Raw genomic sequence first — 23,022 nt, 5'->3', positions numbered from 1 at the left:
ATTTTTTAAAGTCAATCAATTAATCTGAGCTCAGCTGTGCTACATGGTATTTATTATCTATAGAAAACTCCAAAACTACTGGTGCGTCACTTACTCATATCCCATAGAATTTAGAATTCTTCTCTAAATCAAGAAATGATGGCACTTTGATCTTTTATCTAGGTATTAGGTGCAAAACAAAGAAAGAAAAAGAAACTCATCAGTTTAAATAGATATATCATTGATTGATCTGAAAAACAATCTTTTTAAAATTATTAATCTCTCTGACTCTTTGCAGCTATAACTAGAACCAATTTCAGTTTAAAATGTTTTGATCCTCTCTTTTTCTGTGATGAAGGAAATTGGTCATTTAAGATGAATTGCTGTTGTTGTTGTTTTTGAGGTTAAAAAAAAAAAAAAAACTTAGGGCTAAAAATAAGGGCTATATATTTAAGTGACTTACTTTTTCTGCTTTCTGACCTAGCATTTCCCTTGGGGTACACACGACGAGAGATGCCTGGTAATCTAGCAGGAAGCAAGTACTTTTGGATGTCATAATTTCCTGGTTTAAACGGTTCCCTTCCTGCTGCCACCACAGCTCCAGAGCTCAGGATCACAGCCTGCAGACTGGGAACCTAGGGAAAAAATCAAAGAGTTGTGGTCCTGACATGAGCAACATGAAGTTCTGTTCTTTCCATACACTGAGTTTATGACAGATTGAATTAATTTAACAACCTCCACGGTTTGAAAGAGATACTCACCAACCATCTGTTGGGCACCAATGATGTATACAAACTAATGGAGTACCAAACGGGGATGGGGGGAGAAGGGGGTGTTAGAATCCTTATTCAGCCCACAGCTGCCTGGAACAGATCAGAGTTCTGCCCTCATAACTAAACAAATCTTCAAAAGGTATGCAGTACCGCCCCTGTCCTACCCACCCAAGCACCCACCTGGGAAAGAGCCTGACAGTCACTCCAGGACCACGACATTGAGTGATTGTGGATACGCAGGTCCCAGAAAATGCTTTCTGTCCCCAACAGAATAGCACTCTAGGCCACTCTTTTTTAAGAAATATCATTGAGATTATGTAACAGGGAACAGAAAATCTGACTCTATGTTGGATCCGTTTCCTTGATTTTAACCTTTGCTTTCCAGTTGCTTTTGTTATTATCATCACATTATCAGCCATTATTACATAATGGTTGGCCTCAGGGAACCCAGCTGGTCTGCCTGAATGCTCACCTAAAGTGCCTTTGTTCAGCTCATGGGGAGACAATCTGACCTTGCCCACCTGTGGATGGCTGCAAAAAAGAAGAAATTAACACGTCCCCACCCCAGGCTGGCCCAGGCTGGAAATATTTTGCAAAAATAATGGCTATTTTACTTTATTTCCTCACCTCCTCCCCTTCTCTGTTCTATAAAAAAAAACTGGCATACAGATTCCAAAAAGATGGTTTAGGGGGACACTAGTCTTCCATCCTCTCAGTCTGCTAGCTTTTGAATCAAGTCCTATTCCTTGCCTCAACACCTCATCTCACAATTTATTGGCCTATCCTACAGTAACAGATTATGTGCCAACACCTTCTATAAGTCAAGGCTCAGGGGAAAGAGTGGAGGAGAAAAAAGAGGTCCTCCTGGACCATGCCTCATCCGAATCTGACCTCAAAAGGAAGAACATCCACCCAGGTGAGCCAGTGCCCTCCCATGCACACTGAAGCATGTTAGCATGCAACTGTGAGCCTGCACGCATGCTTTCACACATGCATGCGCGCACGTGGGAAAAACCTTCTTGCGGGAGGGGAACACCATCACATCACTCACTACTCGAGCTCAGATGTGAAGAGCCCCCGTCCCCTCAAACGCTCACCTTCCTTCCGTCTGTGGCGTACAGCTTGGTTACCGGGCGCTGCATGATCTGTGTCAGGTACTGCAGGAAGACCTCAAAGCTCTGCGTGACCCTCCTGTTGAGCACGATTGCACGCCTCGTTTTGGGGTCGCCATTCCTGAAGACCACGAGCCGTCGCGGCGCGCGCAGCATGCCAGGAGCAGCAGGGGCGGGGCCTCGCTGCACATGGGTGCTGAGAGCTCGGCTGCTGAGCCAGGGCCGCGGGCGACGCCGGGCCTTGTCCAGATCCACTGGCTGCACCTTCCTGCCGTGGGAGCACAGGTACGACTGACCGTCCTCCAGCTCCTCCAGGCGCGTGATGCTGTGCCTCCCCCGGGGGGTGCTGATGTTCCGCACCCCAAAGGGCAGGGGGACCTTGCCCGACAGGTTGTCCAGCAGAGCATCGAATGTTTTGAAGGAACGAGGGTTCAGCACCACCCGGACCCCGCCGAACTGAGGGTCTCCGCTCTTGTAGAAACTGATCCTTTTGGCCACGACAGGCTGGGTGATGCCCAACTGGCGAGGAGAAGGAAGCTGACCTTCAGAGGAGATCCGGCGAACCATGGAGAAACTGGTGGAAGGAGTTTCGCTCATTTTGGTTGAGACCTGGGGAGGGAAGGAAATTATTCATCTCGTGGTAACAGCACCAAGAGGAATACATGCTGATGCTAACACAGTTAGTGATAGCTGTTCCTAGGATTTCATTCATTCACTTATTCTTTCTTATACCTTCCTGTTTTGAAAGATAACTTTCAGGGCTTAAAATAAGAAGATATAAAAGCAGCAGTTAAGTAAGGGTGTTTATAATTGAAAGATTAAAAGCAGCCTAAAGGAACATCTATGGTCCTCTAGTGACTTAAGACTCTGCTCTCCCCATGCAGGGAGCCTGGGTTCCATCCCTCTTGGGGGAACTAGATCCCACATGCCACAATTAGAAATCCGACATGCTGCAACTGAGACCCGGCATAGCTAAATAAATAAAAAGTAAAAAAACCTAAAGACACCAATGAATTGGGCACAGGTGGAGAAGGCAATGGCACCCCACTCCAGTACTCTTGCCTGGAAAATCCCATGGACGGAGGAGCCTGGAAGGCTGCAGTCCATGGGGTCAATGAGGGTCGGACACGACTAAGCGACTTCACTTTCACTTTTCACTTTCATGCATTGGAGAAGGAAATGGCAACCCACTCCAGTGTTCTTGTCTGGAGAATCCCAGGGATGGGGGAGCCTGTTGGGCTGCTATCTATGGGGTCGCACAGAATTGGACACGACTGAAGTGACTTAGCAGCAGCAGATAAATCATGAGGTATACATCCATGGAAAACTGCACAATCATTAAAGAGGGCTTTATTGGCCTGTATTTATTGGCACAGAGAAATGATCATGACATTTATTACTAAGTGAAAAAGCAGCTTGTAGAATACACACGCTAGGCCATTGCCAATGTGTATAACATTTATTATACTAGAAGACGAAAATGTATATACAGCCTAGTGCTGATGGTGGTTATCTCTGATGGCAGAGCTGTGGATAATATTTGTGTTTTTTATACATTGCCAAATTTTGTGACTCTTTAAAATTAGCAAGTATTATTGAACAATTTTAAAAATAAAAGAAACACAAATCAGAAACCATCCAATGAGAAGAGCTTTGCAACTGATCAGTTTAGTTCTTCATGTCCCGGCAGTCAAGGAAAAGGGAGAATACAGGAAAAGTTTATAAAGTTCAAATTGTCTATTAGATGGAATCAAATGAACTCATTTGGAGGAAGTTGTTTCCTGACATTAAATTCTGGAAGACCCTTTAAAAAAGGGCCATATTAAGGTAGTCTAAGATGTTTTCATTACAGATTGTAGAAAATGCAGTTAAATTACACACAACTAATTGTACGTTGGAAAATGCTGCACTAAACAAATATTTTTAGAATGAATGATGGCATTACTATGGGCTGCTACAAATGATGCAGTCTGGTTACTGGTCCCAGTAGAGCCTGGAAAGTGAAACTTTCGGTCGTAATTTAAGAGCCGTTTCAGCCAATCACTGAGGTTTTCCTTGTCCACATTCCAAGAGTCTGACTGACAAGTGAGCAGCTTGTGGGAGGGTTTATCTGAGGCTTGGCTTGTTTTTCATTGGTAGCACACTGCGGCTACTTTCTGTTGTTCTAAATCAATGTAATTATTAGTGTCTTTTGACAGAGTAAGAATGCCCTGCAGCCTTGAAGACAAATTGAACAAACTAAATAAATATGATCAGTATCATACAGATGAATAAGGCATGTCCAGCACTGTAAATCAGTTATAAATCTGGGCCAAATCACTTAAATGTTTGCAAGCTGTTATCTAAGACTCTTCATTTATCTCCAATATGGCTTGTCAATATTATTTATATGTAACGTAATTTAATGCGTTCAAAGATCAACTGAGAAATGAGATGTGTCTCCCCTTCTCTCTTCTCAAGCAGTTTACAGTAATTATAATACTTAAGACACGAAAGGCAGTGTAGCAGGAGCTGGGGAATCCAGCTTTGCGGTGTCAGCAAAACCTCAATCTCTGCTCATCCTCGGCTGATAAACTCTGGTCTGACCTGACAAACTGTGCTGTGATGGAGGATGAATTCCTTCATTATCTGAACAAAAGACTTCAGAAGTCTTTGCCTCCAACCACTTTTTAGGCTTGTTTAGTACTCTTGCCTGGAAAATCCCATGGACGGAGGAGCCTGGTAGGGCTCCACTGAGCGACTTCACTTTGACTTTTTGCTTTCGTGCACTGGAGAAGGCAATGGCAACCCACTCCAGTGTTCTTGCCTGGAGAATCCCAGGGACGGGGGAGCCTGGTGGGCTGCCATCTATGAGATCGCACAGAGTCGGACACGACTGAAGTGACTTAGCAGTAGCACTTAATATTTATTTGAAGTTATTTTACATGAATAGTGTTTAAGACACATTTTTCACCTAAATTTGAATAGCTTATTCATCTATACGTAAGTTCATGTGTGCGTGCTCAGTCATTTCCGACTCTTTGAGACCCCATGGACTGTAGCCTGCCAGGCTCCTCTGTCCGTGGAATTTCCCAGGCAAGAATACTGGAGGGGATTGCCACTCCCTTCTCCAAGGGATCTTCTTGACCCAGGGATCGAACATGGGGCTCTTGCATTGGCACACAGATTCTTTACCACTTAAGCCACCAAGTTCCTGGTGAGGCTTTTAATTCCAGTAGCACCCTGCCTGGATCTCACTATTTGGAGAGCCACTCACCTGCTGGTCATGTTGGGAACACAGTTATGTGAGCTGATACACTTTGGGTTTTGTTTGGTGGTGGGGGATGGGGGGAAGTGTCTCAGTTTTTATGCTGAAAAAAGAGAAAGAAGATTTTGTGCTGGGATCAGAAAGGAGACCATGGAAAATAGGGTCCATGGGAGGGAAGACATGGCCCCCATGGTCCCACTCTGACTGCTGCCCAGTCTTGATCATTGGTTTTGAATCTAATGCATGAAGGAAGAAACTGGAGTTACCATGTCCTGGGAAAAAGCCATATGCCCAGCAGAGGAGGACCATCTGCAGAGCAATTACCTGCAGCAGAGTAGTTGCCAGGCACCTTAAAGAGGAGGCCACGGCAAAAAAAAAATATATATATATATATATACAAGTTCCTCTGGTCCTCACTGCTGTTACAGGATCTCTGAGAACTCCTGGAAGTAACTGGAGGAAGTTTTGGAGAGAGTGTTGATATTTTGCATACATGTGGCTGGGATTTAAGAGCCCATGGTGAGGTGGGCAAGCACAGCAGAGTGTAATGAAGATTCCACTATTATCAAATAAAAGGATCTCTGTGCATACAGTGGGACTTCCCTGGTGGCTCAGACAGTAAAGAATCTGCCAACAATGTGGAAGACCTCGGTTCAATCCCTGGGTCAGGAAGATCCCCTGGAGAAGGGAATGGCTACCCACTCCAGAATTCTTGCCTGGAGAACTCCAAGGACAGAAGAGCCTGGCGAACTACAGTCCATGGGGTCGCAAGGAAGCTAGGATCTTGAGGGCCTCCACTGTCCTCACCACTGACTGCCCTAGAGGTAGCAAAGCATCCAGTACACAAAATCTCTTGCCTCCAACCCCAAATTATATTGAAATCTGCTTCTAATGACAGCTTGCTACCAATATCATCCCCTCTTCTTTGAATGCTCTTCATAGCTGAATCAGACCATGAAGCTGTGAATACTTGCATAGCTTTTTAAGATTAACTCGATTTAGCACCCTTGGTTTCCTTAGGTGCGACTATTGTTACACTGCTCTGTGCTGTCACTGGTCTGAGTCATGTGTGCAGCTCAGAGCTAAATAGTTGCCTTTCCCAAGAGGGCTGTACCTTCCTTCTCTCCCCCACTCACTTGACAACAGATGACAGGTTTATAAGGTGCAGGCACATCATTTCTTAATTATATTTTAATTTAATTTTTTGGCACATATTAAGAATGCAAGCAATTCAGAAAGAAACATGAACTCAAAAACAAAACATAAAGCTGGTATATTCATTATGTTCTGTAGTGATTCAGAGATCTGATGCTGCAAGAAAAAATATTTCATTCCACAGGTCACAACTCTATGGGACTAGGGGTTGGGATTCAGAAAGGAAATATGGGACTTATTCTTTATGGCTTCCCAGAAGGCGCTAATGGTAAAGAACCTGCCTACCAATGTAGGAGGTGTAAGAGACACAGGTTCAATCCCTGGGTGGGGAAGATCCCCAGAGGAGGAAATGGCAACCCACTCCAGTATTCTTGCCTGGAGAACCCCATGGACAGAGGAGCCTGGTGGGCTATAGTCCATGGGGTCGCAAAGAGTCAGACATGACTACAGGGCTTAGCACACATGCACACTCCCGGTGGCAGTCCCAGCTCTTCCGAAGCTGGGAGAATGTATTGCACAGATATCTCTAATGAGTAAATAGACCTTTTAAATCAGGAAAAAACCTTTCCTCATATTTGAATACACTTGAATTTCTTGATTTCCTGATATTAAAATTCCCTCCTACTTCAATATCAGCATATTGAGGTTTCATGCTTATCTGGGTAAAAATAATATTAGCAATAGTTATTGTTTTTCTAATGGTTATAGATAGAACACAAATATGTAGTCTAGATATAAAATATAAAATAAAGTACAGCTGGCTAAAATAGATTATTTTCACAATAAAGATTTTTTAAATAGGTTTGTACTTACCAGAACTTGAAACTTCCCTTAAAAAGATGGCTCAAGTTCAATAATCCTCACAAATGTTACTGGATATGTAACCTGTTCATTTCGTGCAAAGAAACTAGTGTCCTTGGGTGTATTCTGAGTGGGGGCTGCTCAGAGATTGAGGGCAGCCAATTAATTTAATCCGAGGCAATGCTAATCACCGGGCAGACTGCACCTTAAGGGAACCACAGCCAGAGACAAGCCAGTTCCCATCATGCTCCAGAATCCTGAGTCTTCCTAATTAGTGTCTCTTGTGTTGCTTTCTGCTTCCCTAGTATCATTGTCAGGGGAAAGTACTTCCCCAATTCATGAGCATTTTCCTCCCAGACAGCCTCAAGTCCTCACTTATTCGTATTAAAGAGAAAAAGTTGTTATGCTGCTAAAAATGACATTTTTGTCATTCTTTGATAAGTAGTTCTGAGCCAGTATTTACTCATGGTAGTCATTAAAAAGAAAAGGACCTAAGCCCTTTGTTTTTCATGCAAGCACTCCTGAGTATTGTGGCATCGATGTAGTTCTATAAAAAGGGCTGTAAGTGTAACAGTCCAGCTCCTCAGCATAGGACAAGTGCTAGAGGCGCCCCGCAGAAGGGGTGCTGCGCCTCCACACACCCTGCCTCCCACCACTCTGCTTAATCATCGGGGGTTTGAATGTGTTTCAGGACTGTGTCACACACGCAGTCCCCAAATGACACATACTGCCTCCAACAGCCACCTGCAGTCTAATCTGATTTGAAGATGCGTCCCACCTAATCAGATTTACCGGGCTTCTCACCTCAGCTTTGAACCTCAAAAACAACGGGAGGGGTGCTCTGGGAAAGAAGGACCTGGTTCAAACCTGTGCTCCCGAGTGTCGCCTCCAAACACATCTAAAGGAACAAGGTGATGACATGGCACAGTTTGCCTAGTAAATACTGACTTTATAACAAGTGACCAATTAAAAAGGAAAAAGGAAAAAACAAATATCACGTATTAATACATATATATGAGATCTAGAAAGACAGTACTGATGAACCTATACTGCAAGGGAAGCAAAGGAGAGGCAGCCACAGAGAACAGAGTGTGGACACAGTGAGGGAAGGAGAGAGTGGAAGGAATTGAGAGAGCAGCGTTGAAACACATTACCATACATAAAATAGATAGCAAGTCGGAACTTGCTGTAAGACACAGGGAACTCCAGTCCTGTGCTCTGTGACCACCTAGAGGGGTGGAAGTGCAAGGGAGAGGGCCTAGGTATACTTATGGCTGATTCATGTTGATGTATGGCAGAAACCAACACAATATTGTAAAATAATTATCCTCCAATTAAAATTTTTAAAAATGTAAAAAGGAGTAAGAAAGGGAGGGAGGAAAGAAAGGAGGGAGGGTAGATATGAGAAATGATAGTTATAAACCTCCATTTATAACATCACCATCCACACAGACATGGCAACTGAAGCAATAAAGAAATGTATATTTTCAGAGTAGTGACAGACAAGTCATATATATATATATATATATATGACTGAGTTACTTTGCTGTATAACAGAAATTAACACAACACTGTAAATCAACTATACTTGAATAAAAGAATTTTTTAAATGCCTGGCTAGGGAGTTTTGATTCTATTCTGTAGAACATGGAAATGCACTGAAAATTTTTGAGCAGAAATGACATCAGAACTGAACTTTTCACTGACTTTGTATGTCAGATGACTTGCGGGGAGGAGACTGTGGTGACAGAAACTGGGGAGGTGGCCCTAAAAATAGTTAAATCAAGAGCTCCTGAGGGCCTGACTTAGAGTAATGAGAATAGAAATAGAAAGGAAGGAAATTATTTCCAAAAGTTTCAGAGGTAAACCCGAAATAACACAACAATAGGTCGACTGTGGAAGGCAAGGAGGTAGGTAATTTATTTAATCCTTTAAACGAATAATCTACTATAACTAAAGAAGCCAGTGCAGAGCATAGTTCAGCAAAATTGCATGAAGCAGCTGAACAAAGATGACAACAGGAATTGGCTTTTATCAACTATACTTGCTGTGTCCTCATTTAAATGAATAACTTGAGTTTTTCAAGCTACATAAGAGGAGAGACTGTGAAGTCAGGAATTGTCCTAATCCATTCCATTTTTAAATACTTAGTTTGAGGTCATAGAAGGACGTCCAGGTAGTGGTGTGCAAAAAGCAGTTATTAATATAACACTGAACATTGGGAGAGAGGTCAGAATAAAAGAGAGATTTTAGAGGCATTCAAGGAGGGGCTATAATTTTTGTGTTGGGATCACCAAGAGAAAGAATTGTGAAAGCAGTGAATATTATTATTCACATTATGAAATGGGCAGACTCTGGAAGTTATGTAGTATTTACAGTTGTGATGTGAACAGATCTCTATAATCAACATGATAGTCAGAATTATGGTGAAATAACAGAAATTCACAAAAATTCACAATCCCCAAATTCACAACGGAATTTCACGTTTCCATCATTGGCTGATCAGATGAAACTGACCTAGATATATCAAAAATTAAAATCCAAAATGATCCAGATTAAAATATCTTCAAGTCTATTATAGCCTTATAGAGAAATAGTATTACTAAAACAGAAGGCTATATGTTCCAAGAATTTCTTAAACTATACCAAGATGAAATTCATCATTTCTGTGACTAATAGTTTTTAATTCAGGACAAATTAATTAGTTATAATCACTTGGTCAGAATCTGATAAATACTATTTACTAAATGAAAAACTGGAAAAAAAAATGAGTTGCTCTAAAAAATGTATCTGTCAGGGATAAATCATCTTTTGTATAATGTCTTAAAGAGTGCAAAACACTATAAAGAGATATGTTTTACTCTACCAAAAAAGAAATAACTTCACTATTAGTCAAAGAAAATGCAGCTATCTTCAAAATATGCATAATCATGCTAAGGTTGCTTCCCTGGTAGCCCAGCTGGTAAAGAATCCGCCTGCAATGCAGAAGACCCTGGCTTGCTTCCCGAGTTGGGAAGATTCACTGAAGAAGGGATAGGCTACCCACTCCAGTATTCTTGGGCTTCCCTGTGGCTCAGCTGGAAAAGAATTCACCTGCAATGAGGGAGACCTAGGTTAGATCCCTGGGTTGGGAAGATCCCCTGGAGAAGGGAAAGGCTGCCCACTCCAGTATTCTGGCTGGGAGAATTCCATGGGCTGTATAGTCCATGGGGTCGAAAAGAGTCAGACACTACTGAGCGACTTTCACTTCACATGCTAAGGTCAGAAACAAGTCAATCCAAAAAAAGTATTCCTAAACTTCTTAACAAAATAAAACAATATTTCTGCTTAGAAAAATCAGGAAAGTAGACTCTCAGTTTAAACTTTTCTCTCTCCATTCATAAGCAGCTCTTGGATTTTACATCAATTATTGGACACAGCCAATAATTTTTTAGCCAATCTAAAAAGTGATTTGGGGTTAAGTCTCCCATGGTATGTTCTTAGCACGCTGCCATGGGGAAATATTTAGCTGCTCAAAGGTTCCAACTTTCTATGAAGAGATGACAGTGGAAAATTTCATTTCATCTGTGTGATCAGATTATTTTAAAATGTTTGGAAGATCTTTATTTGCTTAGAGGAAATAAGCTTTCTTGAATAAAATCATACTATGCAAAAGGATTTACTTATTTTAAGATAGATGTTGCCTATTTTTTTAAAGTGAGAAAAACACCTTGAAATTCTTTTAGACTGATGACACTTTTGCCTTAAAAAAGGAGACATTTGGATATTCTCTCCAGATAGTAGTTTTATTCTAATCCTTACCACTAATCCTGTCATCAAGAGCTTTCCTTTCCTGTTAAAGAATATTTTTAAAAGTCACAAACATAGTCTTTTTAACTCATTCTAAAAATGGAAATTTCTGAAAAATGTTAGCACATGTATTTTTTATTGAACTATAGTTGACTCATAATCTTATACTAGTTTCAGATGTACGATATAGTGATTTGGTATTTCAGGGATTGCACACCATGCAAAGTTATTATAAAATACTGCCACCATTTTCTGTTCTGTACATTCCATCCCTGTGACTTATTTCTCTTATAACTGGTAGCTTGTCACCTTCACTTACATCCCTCCCTCCACCCCTCTCTCCTTTGACAATTACTAAAATGTTCCCTGTATCTGTGAGTTTATTTTATTATATTTGTTGATTCATGTTTGCTTTTTTAAAATTCCACATATAAGTGAAAACATAATTTTTATGAATTTAGAATAAAACTTTTATTGAAATATAATTGATTTACAATGCTGTGTTAGTTTCGGGCATACAGCAAAGTGAATAAGTTTTATATATATACACATACATTTTCAGATTCTTTTCCCTTATAGGTTATTTCAAAACATTGAATATAGTCCCCTGTGCTATGCAGTAGGTCCTCGTTGGCTATGTATTTTATATATAGTAGTGTGTGTATATTGGGCTTCCCTGGTGGCTCTGACGGTAAAGAATCTCAAACTCCTAACTTATCCTTTTTCCCCTCCCCTTTTGGTAACCACAGATTTATTTTCTATGTCTGTGAATCTATTTCTGTTTTGTAAGTAAGTTCATTTGTATCTTTTTTTTAAGATTTCAGGTATAAGTGATATCATATGATATTTATCCTTCTCTGACTTACTTCACTTAGTATGATAATGTCTGGGTCCATCCATGTTGCTACAAATGGCTATTATTTCATTCTTTTTTATGGCTAATATTCCATTGTGTGTGTATATATATACACACACACACACACCATATCTTCTGTTCATTCATTCCTCTGTCCATGGACATTTAGAGTGCTGCCATGTCTAGGCTACTGTAAACAGTGCTTCAATGAACATTGGGGTGCAGAAAACCTATGTCTTTAATTAACTTTCACAATAATTGCAGTGCCTCTAATGGCCCTTTATTTGCCTTAAAATTCTGCGTTTCTGAATTCTTTTCATCCTAGTACCTCTAAGGAGAGGGGAAAATGAATATATAATCACAGACTGGAACTGGAATCACAGTATGAAGTTGAAATTTTAATTTTGCCTGAAAAACAGCATGACAATTTTATATTATAACTGTAATGTTTTATTGTAAAAATGGTTCAAGTTATTTTTCATCAAATAAATTGAGAGGTATCAGAATTGTCCACCATGGCTTTTCAAAGTCTCCCTCTAAACACAGCAGCAAAGAATACGTTTCTAGCAAAAAGTGGAACACGCGTCAAAGTAGAGAGAAGAAGGCCAGCAGATGGGGCTGCCAGTCCCCCGCCTGACCTGACACGGTCTGGCCACCAAAGTCTGCAAAGTGCAGACTCAGCCTCCCCGGTCTGACCGCCCAGTGCCTCATCCTTTCCAGAGGATTAAGTATGGATGAGTGCCTACTCAGCTGCATGGTCCTGAACTTCAGCCTTCCCTGTGGGCCAGTCTGTATTTCAGTCTGCAGTTCTTGACCTTGGTTCATGCTCCACTTCTCTGGGGTGAAAAGACTGCCATGGACCCCACTAATTGGACTAAGATGGCCTTTGCCTGCTGCAGCCCAACCAGACTTCCTGCCTGATAGAAATTCTAAAGCTGGGGGTCTTCCCTGAATCAGGTCTGGCTTACTCCCTTCCCAGTGCAGACTTCCGCCCTTATCCCAGGGATCCCTGCTGCCTGTCCTCTGCACACCCCAGATATGGCCGCAGACACCAGGTGGCCGTGAGATTAGCCGATTGGGGAGTGATTACCAGTTAAGGTGCTGATGTGGGGAGGTAACAAACAGCTAGTGCAAGGAGCTGCATCCCAGGCTGGGAGCTTGAGTTTACTACAACAGAACTAATACAGATTTTTGAGAAGGAAAAAGGACAAGACAAAAATGGTATTCAAGATGATATTCTAGTGGCAGAAGGTAATGTACACAAGGATGGGAAAGACCAGAAAGAGAAATATAGCACAGAAACAGGTCAGCATGGTAACAAATCTTTAATAATCAGCCTGAAATAAAATGATGGTGCTGTAGTGTATTATATTACACATAATAAAAATGGAAAATAAGTAGCTTGTTTGACTTCTACAGGAAGAAATACTGTTTTTGGCCTACAAAGATTCGTAAGATGGGTAATCTCCCAAACTCAAAAGAACTCTCAGATGCACATAATCTAAAGTCAAATATACATTGCAAATATACATTGCAAATATACACTGTTATGGTAGATGGTTTACAAAAATGAGTAAACTGACTCCTTCCCTATGTTCACATTCCGTAAGGAATGTGTCATCTGTAGCACCTCCCAAAGCAGGTGGTGTCTGTTTCTTCACCGCTTGAATCTAAGCAGCTTTGCATGATAGAATGAAGTGGCGGGACATTACAGCAGTACCAAAACTGAACCTCAAGAGAATGGGCACACTCAGTCCTCCCATGAAACCTCACTTGAATAAGCCGGGCTGGCCTGACACATGATGCGACAAACCTAGGCCAGGCGCCCAGTCAATGCAGTCAACAGCCAGCTGACCCTCAGAAACAGAGCCACCTCCCTGACCAAAGACACAGAAGCAACCTAGCCTAGCCCAGAAGACCTGCCCCTCTGAGCCTCAGTTCAGTTCAGTTGCTCAGTCGTGTCCGAATCTTTGCGACCCCATGAATCGCAGCACACAAGGCCTCCCTGTCCATCACAAACTCCCGGAGTTCACTCAAACTCACGTCTATCGAATCGGTGATGCCATCCAGCCATCTCATCCTCTGTAATACCCTTCTCCTCCTGCCCCCAGTCCCTCCCTGCATCAGAGTCTTTTCCAATGAGTCAACTCTTCACATGAGGCGGCCAAAGTACTGGAGCTTCAGCTTTAGCATCATTCCCTCCAAAGAAACCCGAGGGCTGATCTCCTTCAGAATGGACTGGTTGGATCTCCTTGCAGTCCAAGGGACTCTCAGGAGTCTTCTCCAACACCACAATTCAAAAGCATCAATTCTTCAGTGCTCAGCTTTCTTCACAGTCCAACTCTCACATCCATACATGACCACAGGAAAAACCATAGCCTTGACTAGACGGACCTTTGTTGGCAAAGTAATGTCTCTGCTTTTCAATATGCTATCTGGGTTAGTCAAAACTTTTCTTCCAAGGAGTAAGTGTCTTTAATTTCATGGCTGCAGCCACCATCTGCAGTGATTTTGGAGCCCCCAAAAATAAAGTCTGACACTGTTTCCACTGTTTCCCCATCTATTTCCCATGAAGTGATAGGACCAGATGCCATGATCTTCGTTTTCTGAATGTTGAGCTTTAAGCCAGCTTTTTCACTCTCCTCTTTCACTTTCATCAAGAGGCTTTTTAGTTCTTCTTCACTTTCTGCCATAAGGGTGGTGTCATCTGCATATCTGACGTTACTGATATTTCTCCCGGCAATCTTGATTCCAGCTTGTGCTTCTTCCAGCCCAGCATTTCTCATGATGTACTCTGCATATAAGTTAAATAAGCAAGGTGACAATATACAGCCTTGATGTACTTCTTTTTCTATTTGGAACCAGTCTGTTGTTCCATGTCCAGTTCTAACTGTTGCTTCCTGACCTGCATATAGGTTTCTCAAGAGGCAGGTCAGGTGGTCTGATATTCCCATCTCTTGAAGAATTTTCCACAGTTTATTGTGAACCACACAGTCAAAGGCTTTGACATAGTCAATAAAGCAGAAATAGATGTTTTTCTGGAACTCTCTTGCTTTTTAGATGATCCAGTGGATGTTGGCAATTTGATCTCTGGTTCTTCTGCCTTTTCTAAAGCCAGCTTGAACATCTGGAAGTTCACGGTTCACATATTGCTGAAGCCTGGCTTGGAGAATTTAGAGCATTACTTTACTAGCATGTGAGATGAGTGCAATTGTGCAATAGTTTGAACATTCTTTGGCATTTCCTTTCCTTGGGATTGGAATGAAAACTGACCTTTTCCAGTCCTGTGGCCACTGCTGAGTTTTCCAAATTTGCTGGCATATTGAGTGCAGCACTTTCACAGCATCATCTTTCAGGATTTGAAATAGCTCAACTGGAATTCCATCACCTCCACTAGCTTTGTTCGTAGTGATGCTTTCTAAGGCCCACTTGACTTCACATTCCAGGATGTCTGGCTCTAGGTCAGTGATCACACCATCATGATCATCTGGGTTGTGAAGATCTTTTTTGTACAGTTCTTCTGTGTATTCTTGCCACCTCTTCTTAATATCTTCTGCTTCTGTTAGGTCCATACCATTTCTGTCCTTTATCAAGTCCATCTTTGCATGAAATATTCCCTTGATATCTCTAATTTTCTTGAAGAGATCTCTAGTCTTCCTCATTCTGTTGTTTTCCTCTATTTCTTTGCATTGATCACTGAAGAAGGCTTTCTTATCTCTTCTTGCTATTCTTTGGAACTCTGCATTCAGATGCCTATATCTTTCCTTTTCTCCTTTGCTTTTCACTTCTCTTCTTTTCACAGCTATTTGTAAGGCCTCCCCAGACAGCCATTTTGCTTTTTTGCATTTCTTTTCCATGGGAATGGTCTTGATTCCTGTCTCCTGTACAATGTCACGAACCTCAGTCCATAGTTCATCAGGCCCTCTATCTATCAGATCTAGGCCCTTAAATCTATTTCTCACTTCCACTGTATAATCATAAGGGATTTGATTTAGGTCATACCTGAATGGTCTAGTGATTTTCCCTACTTTCTTCAATTTAAGTCTGAATTTGGCAATAAGGAGCTCATGATCTGAGCCACAGTCAGTTCCCGGTCTTGTTTTTGCTGACTGTATAGAGCTTCTCCATCTTTTGCTGCAAAGAATATAATCAATCTGATTTTGGTGTTGACCATCTGGTGATGTCCATGTGTAGAGTCTTCTCTTGTGTTGTTGGAAGAGGGTATTTGCTATGACCAGTGCATTCTCTTGGCAGAACTCTATTAGCCTTTGCCATGGTTCATTTCATATTCCAAGGCCAAATTTGCCTGTTACTCCAGGCGTTTCTTGACTTTCTACTTTTGCATTCCAGTTCCCTATAATGAAGAGGACCTCTTTTTTGGGTGTTAGTTCTAAAAGGTCTTGTAGGTCTTCATAGAACCGTTCAACTTCAGCTTCTTCAGCATTACTGGTTGGGGCACTCTGAGCCTAGTCCAAGCCAAGAGTTGTAAGCTCAATTAAAACACTTGTTTTAACCACTAAGTTTGGGGGACATTTTTATGTGGTAAAAGCTAACTGATGGAATTATATACAACAAAAAAAAAGAAAAAGAAAATTAGTAAATGAAATAGTTTCAGGTACAGAAGTGATCTGAAAAATATAACGTAGGGTAGGGCTTCCCTTGTGGTGCAATGGTAAAGAATCCACCCGTCAATGTGGGAGATGCAGGAGACTCAAGTTCCATCCCTGGGTTGGGAAGATCCCCTGGAGAGGGAATAACTACCCACTCCAGTATTCTGGTTTGGAGAATTCCATGAGCAAAGGAGCCTGGCGAACTATAGTCCATGGGGTCAAAAAGAGTTGGACATGACTGATGACTGAGCACACACACAAAGTACAGTAATTTGGCAGAAAAGTGATAAAAGCCAGTCAGTTTCTTGGGGAAGTCCTCTCTGAGAAGGGGATGTTTAAGATGAAACTAAATCTGAAGGAGAACAAACTATTTTAAGATGTAGTAGAAATGTATCCCAAACAGAAGGGGTAGCATGAGCAAAGGCCCTGGGACAGAAATGGGGACAGAAAAGCTGAAAGATACGAGCCAAGTGGAGAGTGAAGGCAACATCAGAGGAAGAAGAGGAGGCGCCCGGGCTGTTTAGGCCCCCAGGCGGTGGTGAGGGGCTTGCGGCTATTCTGGTGAGGAACTCAGGGTTACCCCGTAGAGAGACCGCCCTGATAACTGCAGGAGCAGAAGCCAGGGCCTTGGCTGACAGATATTGGGCAGGAATAAGAAACCTCTGGGCCTTCTGCTCATCAGTGCTGTGGACATGAAACTGTTCTAAAAAGTAAAGCGAAGTGAAGTCGCTCAGTCATGTCCGACTCTTTGCGACCCCATGGACTGTAGCCTACCAGGCTCCTCTGTCCATGGGATATTCCAGGCAATAGTACTGAAGTGGATTGCCATTTCCTTCTCCAGGATATCTTCCCAACCCAGGGATTGAACCCGGGTCTCCCACATTGTAGACAGATGCTTTACCATCTGAGCCACCAGGGAAGTCCTCTAAAAAGTAAAGTCTATTTTAAAATATCAGAAAAGTAGGGGGAAGGGGGAAGGATTTTAAGAGACTGGTAGAAGGAGAAAGAAGTACTGGAAGCCAGGTAGTGATACTGAGAGGTGCTGTGTGCGAGGCTCATGGCCAGAGCCACTGGGTACTCAGGGAAACAGCCTATAGTTGACAAGCATGTTACAGGGAGAAGCCAATGGTGACTCCATGTTGGAACTGTTTTCTTTGACTTGCTTTTCATTGCTTTTGTTATTACAGTCATATCTGATGGCCTGCCTCAGAGGGCCCTGGGCCCTGCCTGACCATAAACTAAAGTGCCTTTGTTCAGCTCAGAGACAGAGAATCTGACTCTGCCCACCTGTGAACAGATTAACACACCTCTTCCAAAGGCTGGCCACTTCCTTGGAGATATTTTGCAAGACTGAAGATCCTTTCACTTTACTTCCCCACTGCCTCTTCCTTTCTTTCTGCCTTTTGCCTTTGTAGCTCCTCATTGCTTCTTTCCCTCTGACTCTACAAAAAACACAGCTTCCAGACCCCACAAGAGAGTTATTTTGAGGTGCTAGGTTGTCATCTTCTCGGGCAGCTGGCTCCCCAGATAAAGTTGTCTTCCTTGCCTCAACACTGTGTCTCAAATTTATTGACCTATTTTGCAGCCAGCAGAACAAGGTTCAGTTCAGTCCAGTTCACTCAGTCGTGTCCAACTCTTTGCAACCACATGGACTCCAGCACACCAGGCCTCCCTGTCCATCAGCAACTCCCAGAGTTTGCTCAAGCTCATGTCCATTGAGTCAGTGATACTATCTAACCATTTCATCCTCTGTCATCCCCTTATCCTCCTGCCTTTAATCTTTCCCAGTATCAGGGTCTTTTCAAATGAGTCAGTGGCCAAAGTATTGGAGTTTTAGCTTCAGCATCAGTCCTTCCAATGAATATTCAGGACTGATTTCCTCTAAGATGGATTGGTTGAATCTCCTTGCTGTCCAAACAGAGGAGGCCATGAGAATCAGGCAAACCCTACAGTGAGTCTAGAGCCCACCACTAGCTGTTCATGTGCCCCAGGGTGAACTTACCTAACTTGTCTGCCGTGAAATACAGGGAAAGACAAGCTTCTCATAGGCTGGGCAACAGCACATGAGGAGCGTGTGTAAAGTGCCGAGCCGAGTCCTTTTTAAATGGAAGACATTTCATGAGGGTTGGTCTCACTGTCTTTCACCTTCCTTTCCGGACAGAAGACCCGGTATCCAGAATAAAAGCTGAAGACCCAGGGGTACTAAAATCAAGGTAGACCTACAGCTGCAGCTGCTATAAAATAAGCAACTGCCTTTCTTCCCGTGAATGCCCCTTCAGGACACTCCCCCGACAGTCTCACCTACCTGAACGCACCTTCCCACTACTGACAGCAGCTTCTGACCTAACATGGTGGGTACACAACTTCAGGCTAAATGGGTAGGGGGCTTGGGGAGGCGTGGACTGGGAGTTTGGGATTAGCAGATGCAAACTAATCCATATAGAATAGATAAACAACAAAGACCTACTCTACAGCACAGGGAACCATACTGGATATCTCATGATAAACCATAATGGTTTGAATGTGAAAAGAATATGTGTAACTGAATCACGTTGCTGTACAGCAGAAATGAGCACAGCATCATAAATCAACCATATTTCAGTAAAATACATAACAATAAAAAACTTAAAGCTAAACTGAAATGTCAGTTTCGTGGCCAAAGCAGTTTTGGTTGCCAAAGCCTGTTGTCCAGCTCCTTCTTTGGTCCTGCTTCCTACCTTGGTGAGATCAGAATATTGTAACTTGTCTTCTAAACTCCCTTCAAAATGTGCCTCCTGCAGCAGCCCAGGTTCTAAGCCTGACTCTGACCTCAGGGCTGCGACTGGCTTCCTTGGGACCCCCTCAATCCCCTGGCTCTTTGCTTCTCCAGCCTCTCTTTTGCTCAATATGCCCAACTCAATATGTCACAGGGGCTCCCCTGGTGGCTCACAGGTAAAGAATCTGCCTGCCAATGCAGGAGACATGAGTTCAATTCCTGGCTGGGGAAGATCCCCTGGAGAAAGGAATGGCAACCCACTCCAGTGTTCTTGACTGGGAAATCCCTTGGACAGAGGAGCCTGATGGGTTACAGTCCCTGGGATGCCAAAAGAGTCAGACAACTGGGCAATTAAACAACAACAGCAACCATATGTCATGACCCATCTCAATCTTCTGCAACATGCCATCCTGAAAGCACCATCTACTGTGTGAACCTTGTTTCTGTAAAATTGCTTCTTTAATTACTTCTTCTGCCTTTGGATCAGCTTTCCGTTCCCAGAAATAACCAAAATGGAAAGATGCTCCATCATTTGCAGTTAGAGTCATGAGATAAAGGCCACAAGCTGGCCAGTCGATGGTATTAACTTCCTTATCAAAGGTGGACGAGCTCTTCTGTAAATGTAATTCAAAAATAGACACAGACATAAGGCAACAGGAGGGGACAGCTTTGCTTTGTAGGAGGAGAAATTTGCAAGACAGGATTTAAAACGAACTAAACTTGGTGTATGAAATGGCACTTCTGTTGTAATTTTAAGCTTTGTAAGTAGAATCTATAAATATATCTGAGGGGCAAAAAATGCCAAGAAGGAAAAAAAAAATGCCAAGAAGGCTAAAAGAAAAAATATACATACATTAGAAAATACAGAAAAGAAAGAGACCTCTCCACAGACTCACAGAAACTAGAAAGGGAAAATTCTCTAGTCTCCGTGTTCTTTTTGCAGCAAGTAGAATTCATTCATGAATGTTTGATGGTCTCATTTTCAATGATCCAAGAGTCTTGACTCCAGGCCCTTTGCTTGTAAAACCTTTCTGTTATCTAATGTACCTTCACAAGCTGACAAGCCTTTCAGCCCCTTGTCTGTGTGTGCTCAGTCATGTCCAGCCCAGGGACTGTAACCCACCAGGCTCCTCTGTCCATGGAATTCTCCAGGGAAGAAGACTGGAGTGGGTTGCTGTTCTCTTCTCCAGGGGATCTTCCTGACCCAGGGATTGAACCTGGATCTCCCACATTGCTGGCAGATTTTTTACTATCTGAGCCACCAGGGAAGCCTGAACCTCATCAAAACCAGGATAGGCGTTCTCTAAAGATCACTGGGCTGGTACGGAATGTGAGTCCCAACTTCTGTGTTTCCAATGTTACCAACCATCCCAGAGGCTTAAAAGGTCTAAGTTAGGGGCTCCCCTTGTGGTCCAGTGGTTGAGAATATGCCTGCCAATGCAGGGGATGAGGTTCAATCCCTGGTCTGGAAAGATTCCACATGTGGCAGAGCAACTAAGCCCATGTGCCACAACTACTGAACCGCAATTAGAAAGTCCAAAGGGCCGCATGATGCAACTAAGACCTGAAACAAAAAAGAAGGCCTAAGTTGTATTTGTAACTGTGCACAGAGTTCATTGAAAGACACAATCAACACTATCAGCTAGCAGTAGCTAGCACAAGCCAGACATCACACCAGGGGCTTTGTACACTTCAACTCTGACCTTAAAACAACCCTGGGGAAACAGCCTCCTCTAGGGTCCAACAGGGAGCTCAGGGCAGGTTGGAGCCAATATCTCGGTCAAGTCCATCTGGCTGGGACCCTGGCTTTCCTTATCGCACTGTGTGATCACGACAGCAGTGGTCAGCACCTGGTCCGGTCCAAACAGCAGGTGCCTCTGGAACCAGGCAGAATGTGAGGTTAGGAGGCAACAGAGCTCCACGCTCCCCAGGAGATGTGCTGCTCTGTGGATTCAAGGAGGCAGTCTTGCAGACCGATTTTGAAGACATTGGTGCCTGGCATTAACTCACAGGAATGAGGAACCCAGACACAGTCTCAGTGGACACCGGGGTATGAAGCTGGGGAAAGAGAGCCCGGCTGCCCTAACTGCAGAGTAAGCAGAATGAAGAAGCAGTGTACTTGATACTCAGCAACCACATGCAGCCTGCCGACCCCTTCACGGTGGCTTCATGGACCCTGGGGCCCTCCAGGGCTTTGAATCAGGAACCAAACATGGGTCCTGACTATGGACTGGGGTTTTAAAGAACCTGGCCCAGAACTTCTCCCTGACCCGGGCACTGTGTGCCTGCATGCCAACTCGCTTTAGTTATGTCCAGTTCTGTGCAACCCTATAGACTCTATCAGGCTCTTCTGTCCATGGGATTCTCCAGGCAAAGATACTGGAGTGCGTTGCCATTTCCTCCTCCAGGGATCTTCCCGACCCAGGGATCAAATCTGCGTCTCTTGCATTGGCTGACGGGTTCTTTACCACTAGCGCCACTTGGGAAGCCCTGAGAGGAATGTTAGGACTCCTTCCTACAGTTGAATCAATAATCCCAAATGCCCCAGACTTAACAACGTGGGAGGTGGAATTCCCCAACACCCAACCCACTGTTAACCACAGTGACAGGGCAGGTGCCAGCCTGGGAGGAGGGCGAGTAATTGATTCCCCCTGGATCTCTAGCCTGCAGACTTCAGCCTACGTTTTAGCTTCTGGAATCTTTGTGAGTGAAATGCGCTAACTTGATTCATCGGCAGCTTGCATCATGCCCCGCCTCATTTAAAAACATCAATAACCATCAAAGGAACCTGCCTGGAACTACTGATTCACAGCTGCATGTCTACCAAGATAACACAAGGTGGAAATCTGGACAATTTGGGCCCAGATTCCAGCCTCCCTGACAAAGCTATGCTGATTACATCAAGAGTTCCTGAAACAACACACCAGGCAGCTTTTCCAAGATGCAACAGATTCTGAGTTGGAACTCACATGGACTTACAACCCAACCATTGAGAGGAAGCACTGAGACAGAATTGGAAAGTTAATTAAGAATCTGCTTATTTGAGGAAATCATTGTCTTTCCCTCACTATTCAAGGGACAATAAGTCTATTTCTAAGAAGAGCATGTTGCAGAGTTGGAATCCCACTCACCCTGAGGCTGTTTTCCCAGCAAAATATAGACACTCACACCAGCTCACATGGTGCACGCAAGACTTCAATGAAGTAGCTTGCCTACAACCCCGTGTCTTATGCTTAACAAACCAGAGTCCTTCCTTTGATTAACAGGACACAAGAACTCAGCAGCTCATTTTGTGAAGCTGTAATAGGGGGTGTTTTTACTTGAAAAGTACAGCAGCATCTTGGGATGCTGGTTAGAAATTCTAAAATAGTTCGCTTCCAGAGCAAAAGTCGGAGGTCAAAAGAAATGCAATACAGAATTGCTTTGGTACAGTTCCCACTAATCTGTGGCTGCTAAGATGCTTTAAGAAATTAGTCGATTACTTGGAGCCAATCCTCTCTCTATAATTAGAAAATTCTGCCATCTTCTCCTTTCCGGAAATGTCTAAGAAGCTTCTCATTGATGGAATTTATCCAAGTCTGAGGTCATCCAGGCTGGTGGGGGACACTGACTAAACGCCCTGGACACACCTGACACGGACATGGACTCACTTGCACGTGATCTACTGCCGCTGTACATCTTCCAGCTGTGGGACCTGGCTAATTACACAGTCTGGGGAGGTCATTGTGGTATATGTCTTACAGTACTATTTTAAGATTAAATGAGATAAACCAGCTTGCATGCTCAGTCACGTCTGACTCTTTGGGACCCTATAGACTGTAGCCCACCAGGCTCCTCTGTCCATGAGATTCTCCATGCAAGAATACTGGAGTGGGTTACCATGCCTTCCTCCAGGGGATCTTCCAGACCCAGGGATCGAACCCAGGTCTCCTGCAGTTCCTGCAT

The 23,022-nt window shown here is 43.2% G+C and overlaps 1 protein-coding gene across 2 annotated transcripts in view; it reads right to left on the bottom strand.

The window, feature by feature from the left end:
• Positions 1-23,022, bottom strand: part of LOC113904178 — a 148,046-nt gene that overhangs the window by 110,034 nt on the left and 14,990 nt on the right. For both annotated transcript variants that reach the window (XM_027560997.1, XM_027560996.1), the window contains exons 3-4: positions 1,850-2,473; positions 443-614 (exon numbers count right to left, since the gene is read on the bottom strand). In XM_027560997.1, the coding sequence (XP_027416798.1) occupies positions 443-614; positions 1,850-2,461 (784 nt within the window). In that variant the 5' untranslated portion in view covers positions 2,462-2,473. The remainder of the gene's footprint in view (positions 1-442; positions 615-1,849; positions 2,474-23,022) is intronic.

Source organism: Bos indicus x Bos taurus, chromosome 14 (genome assembly GCF_003369695.1).
Source record: "Bos indicus x Bos taurus breed Angus x Brahman F1 hybrid chromosome 14, Bos_hybrid_MaternalHap_v2.0, whole genome shotgun sequence".
NCBI classification, from domain to species: Eukaryota; Metazoa; Chordata; class Mammalia; order Artiodactyla; family Bovidae; genus Bos; species Bos indicus x Bos taurus.
The sequence above is the reverse complement of the archived record's forward strand: the minus strand, read 5'-3'. Positions and strand labels throughout refer to the sequence as shown.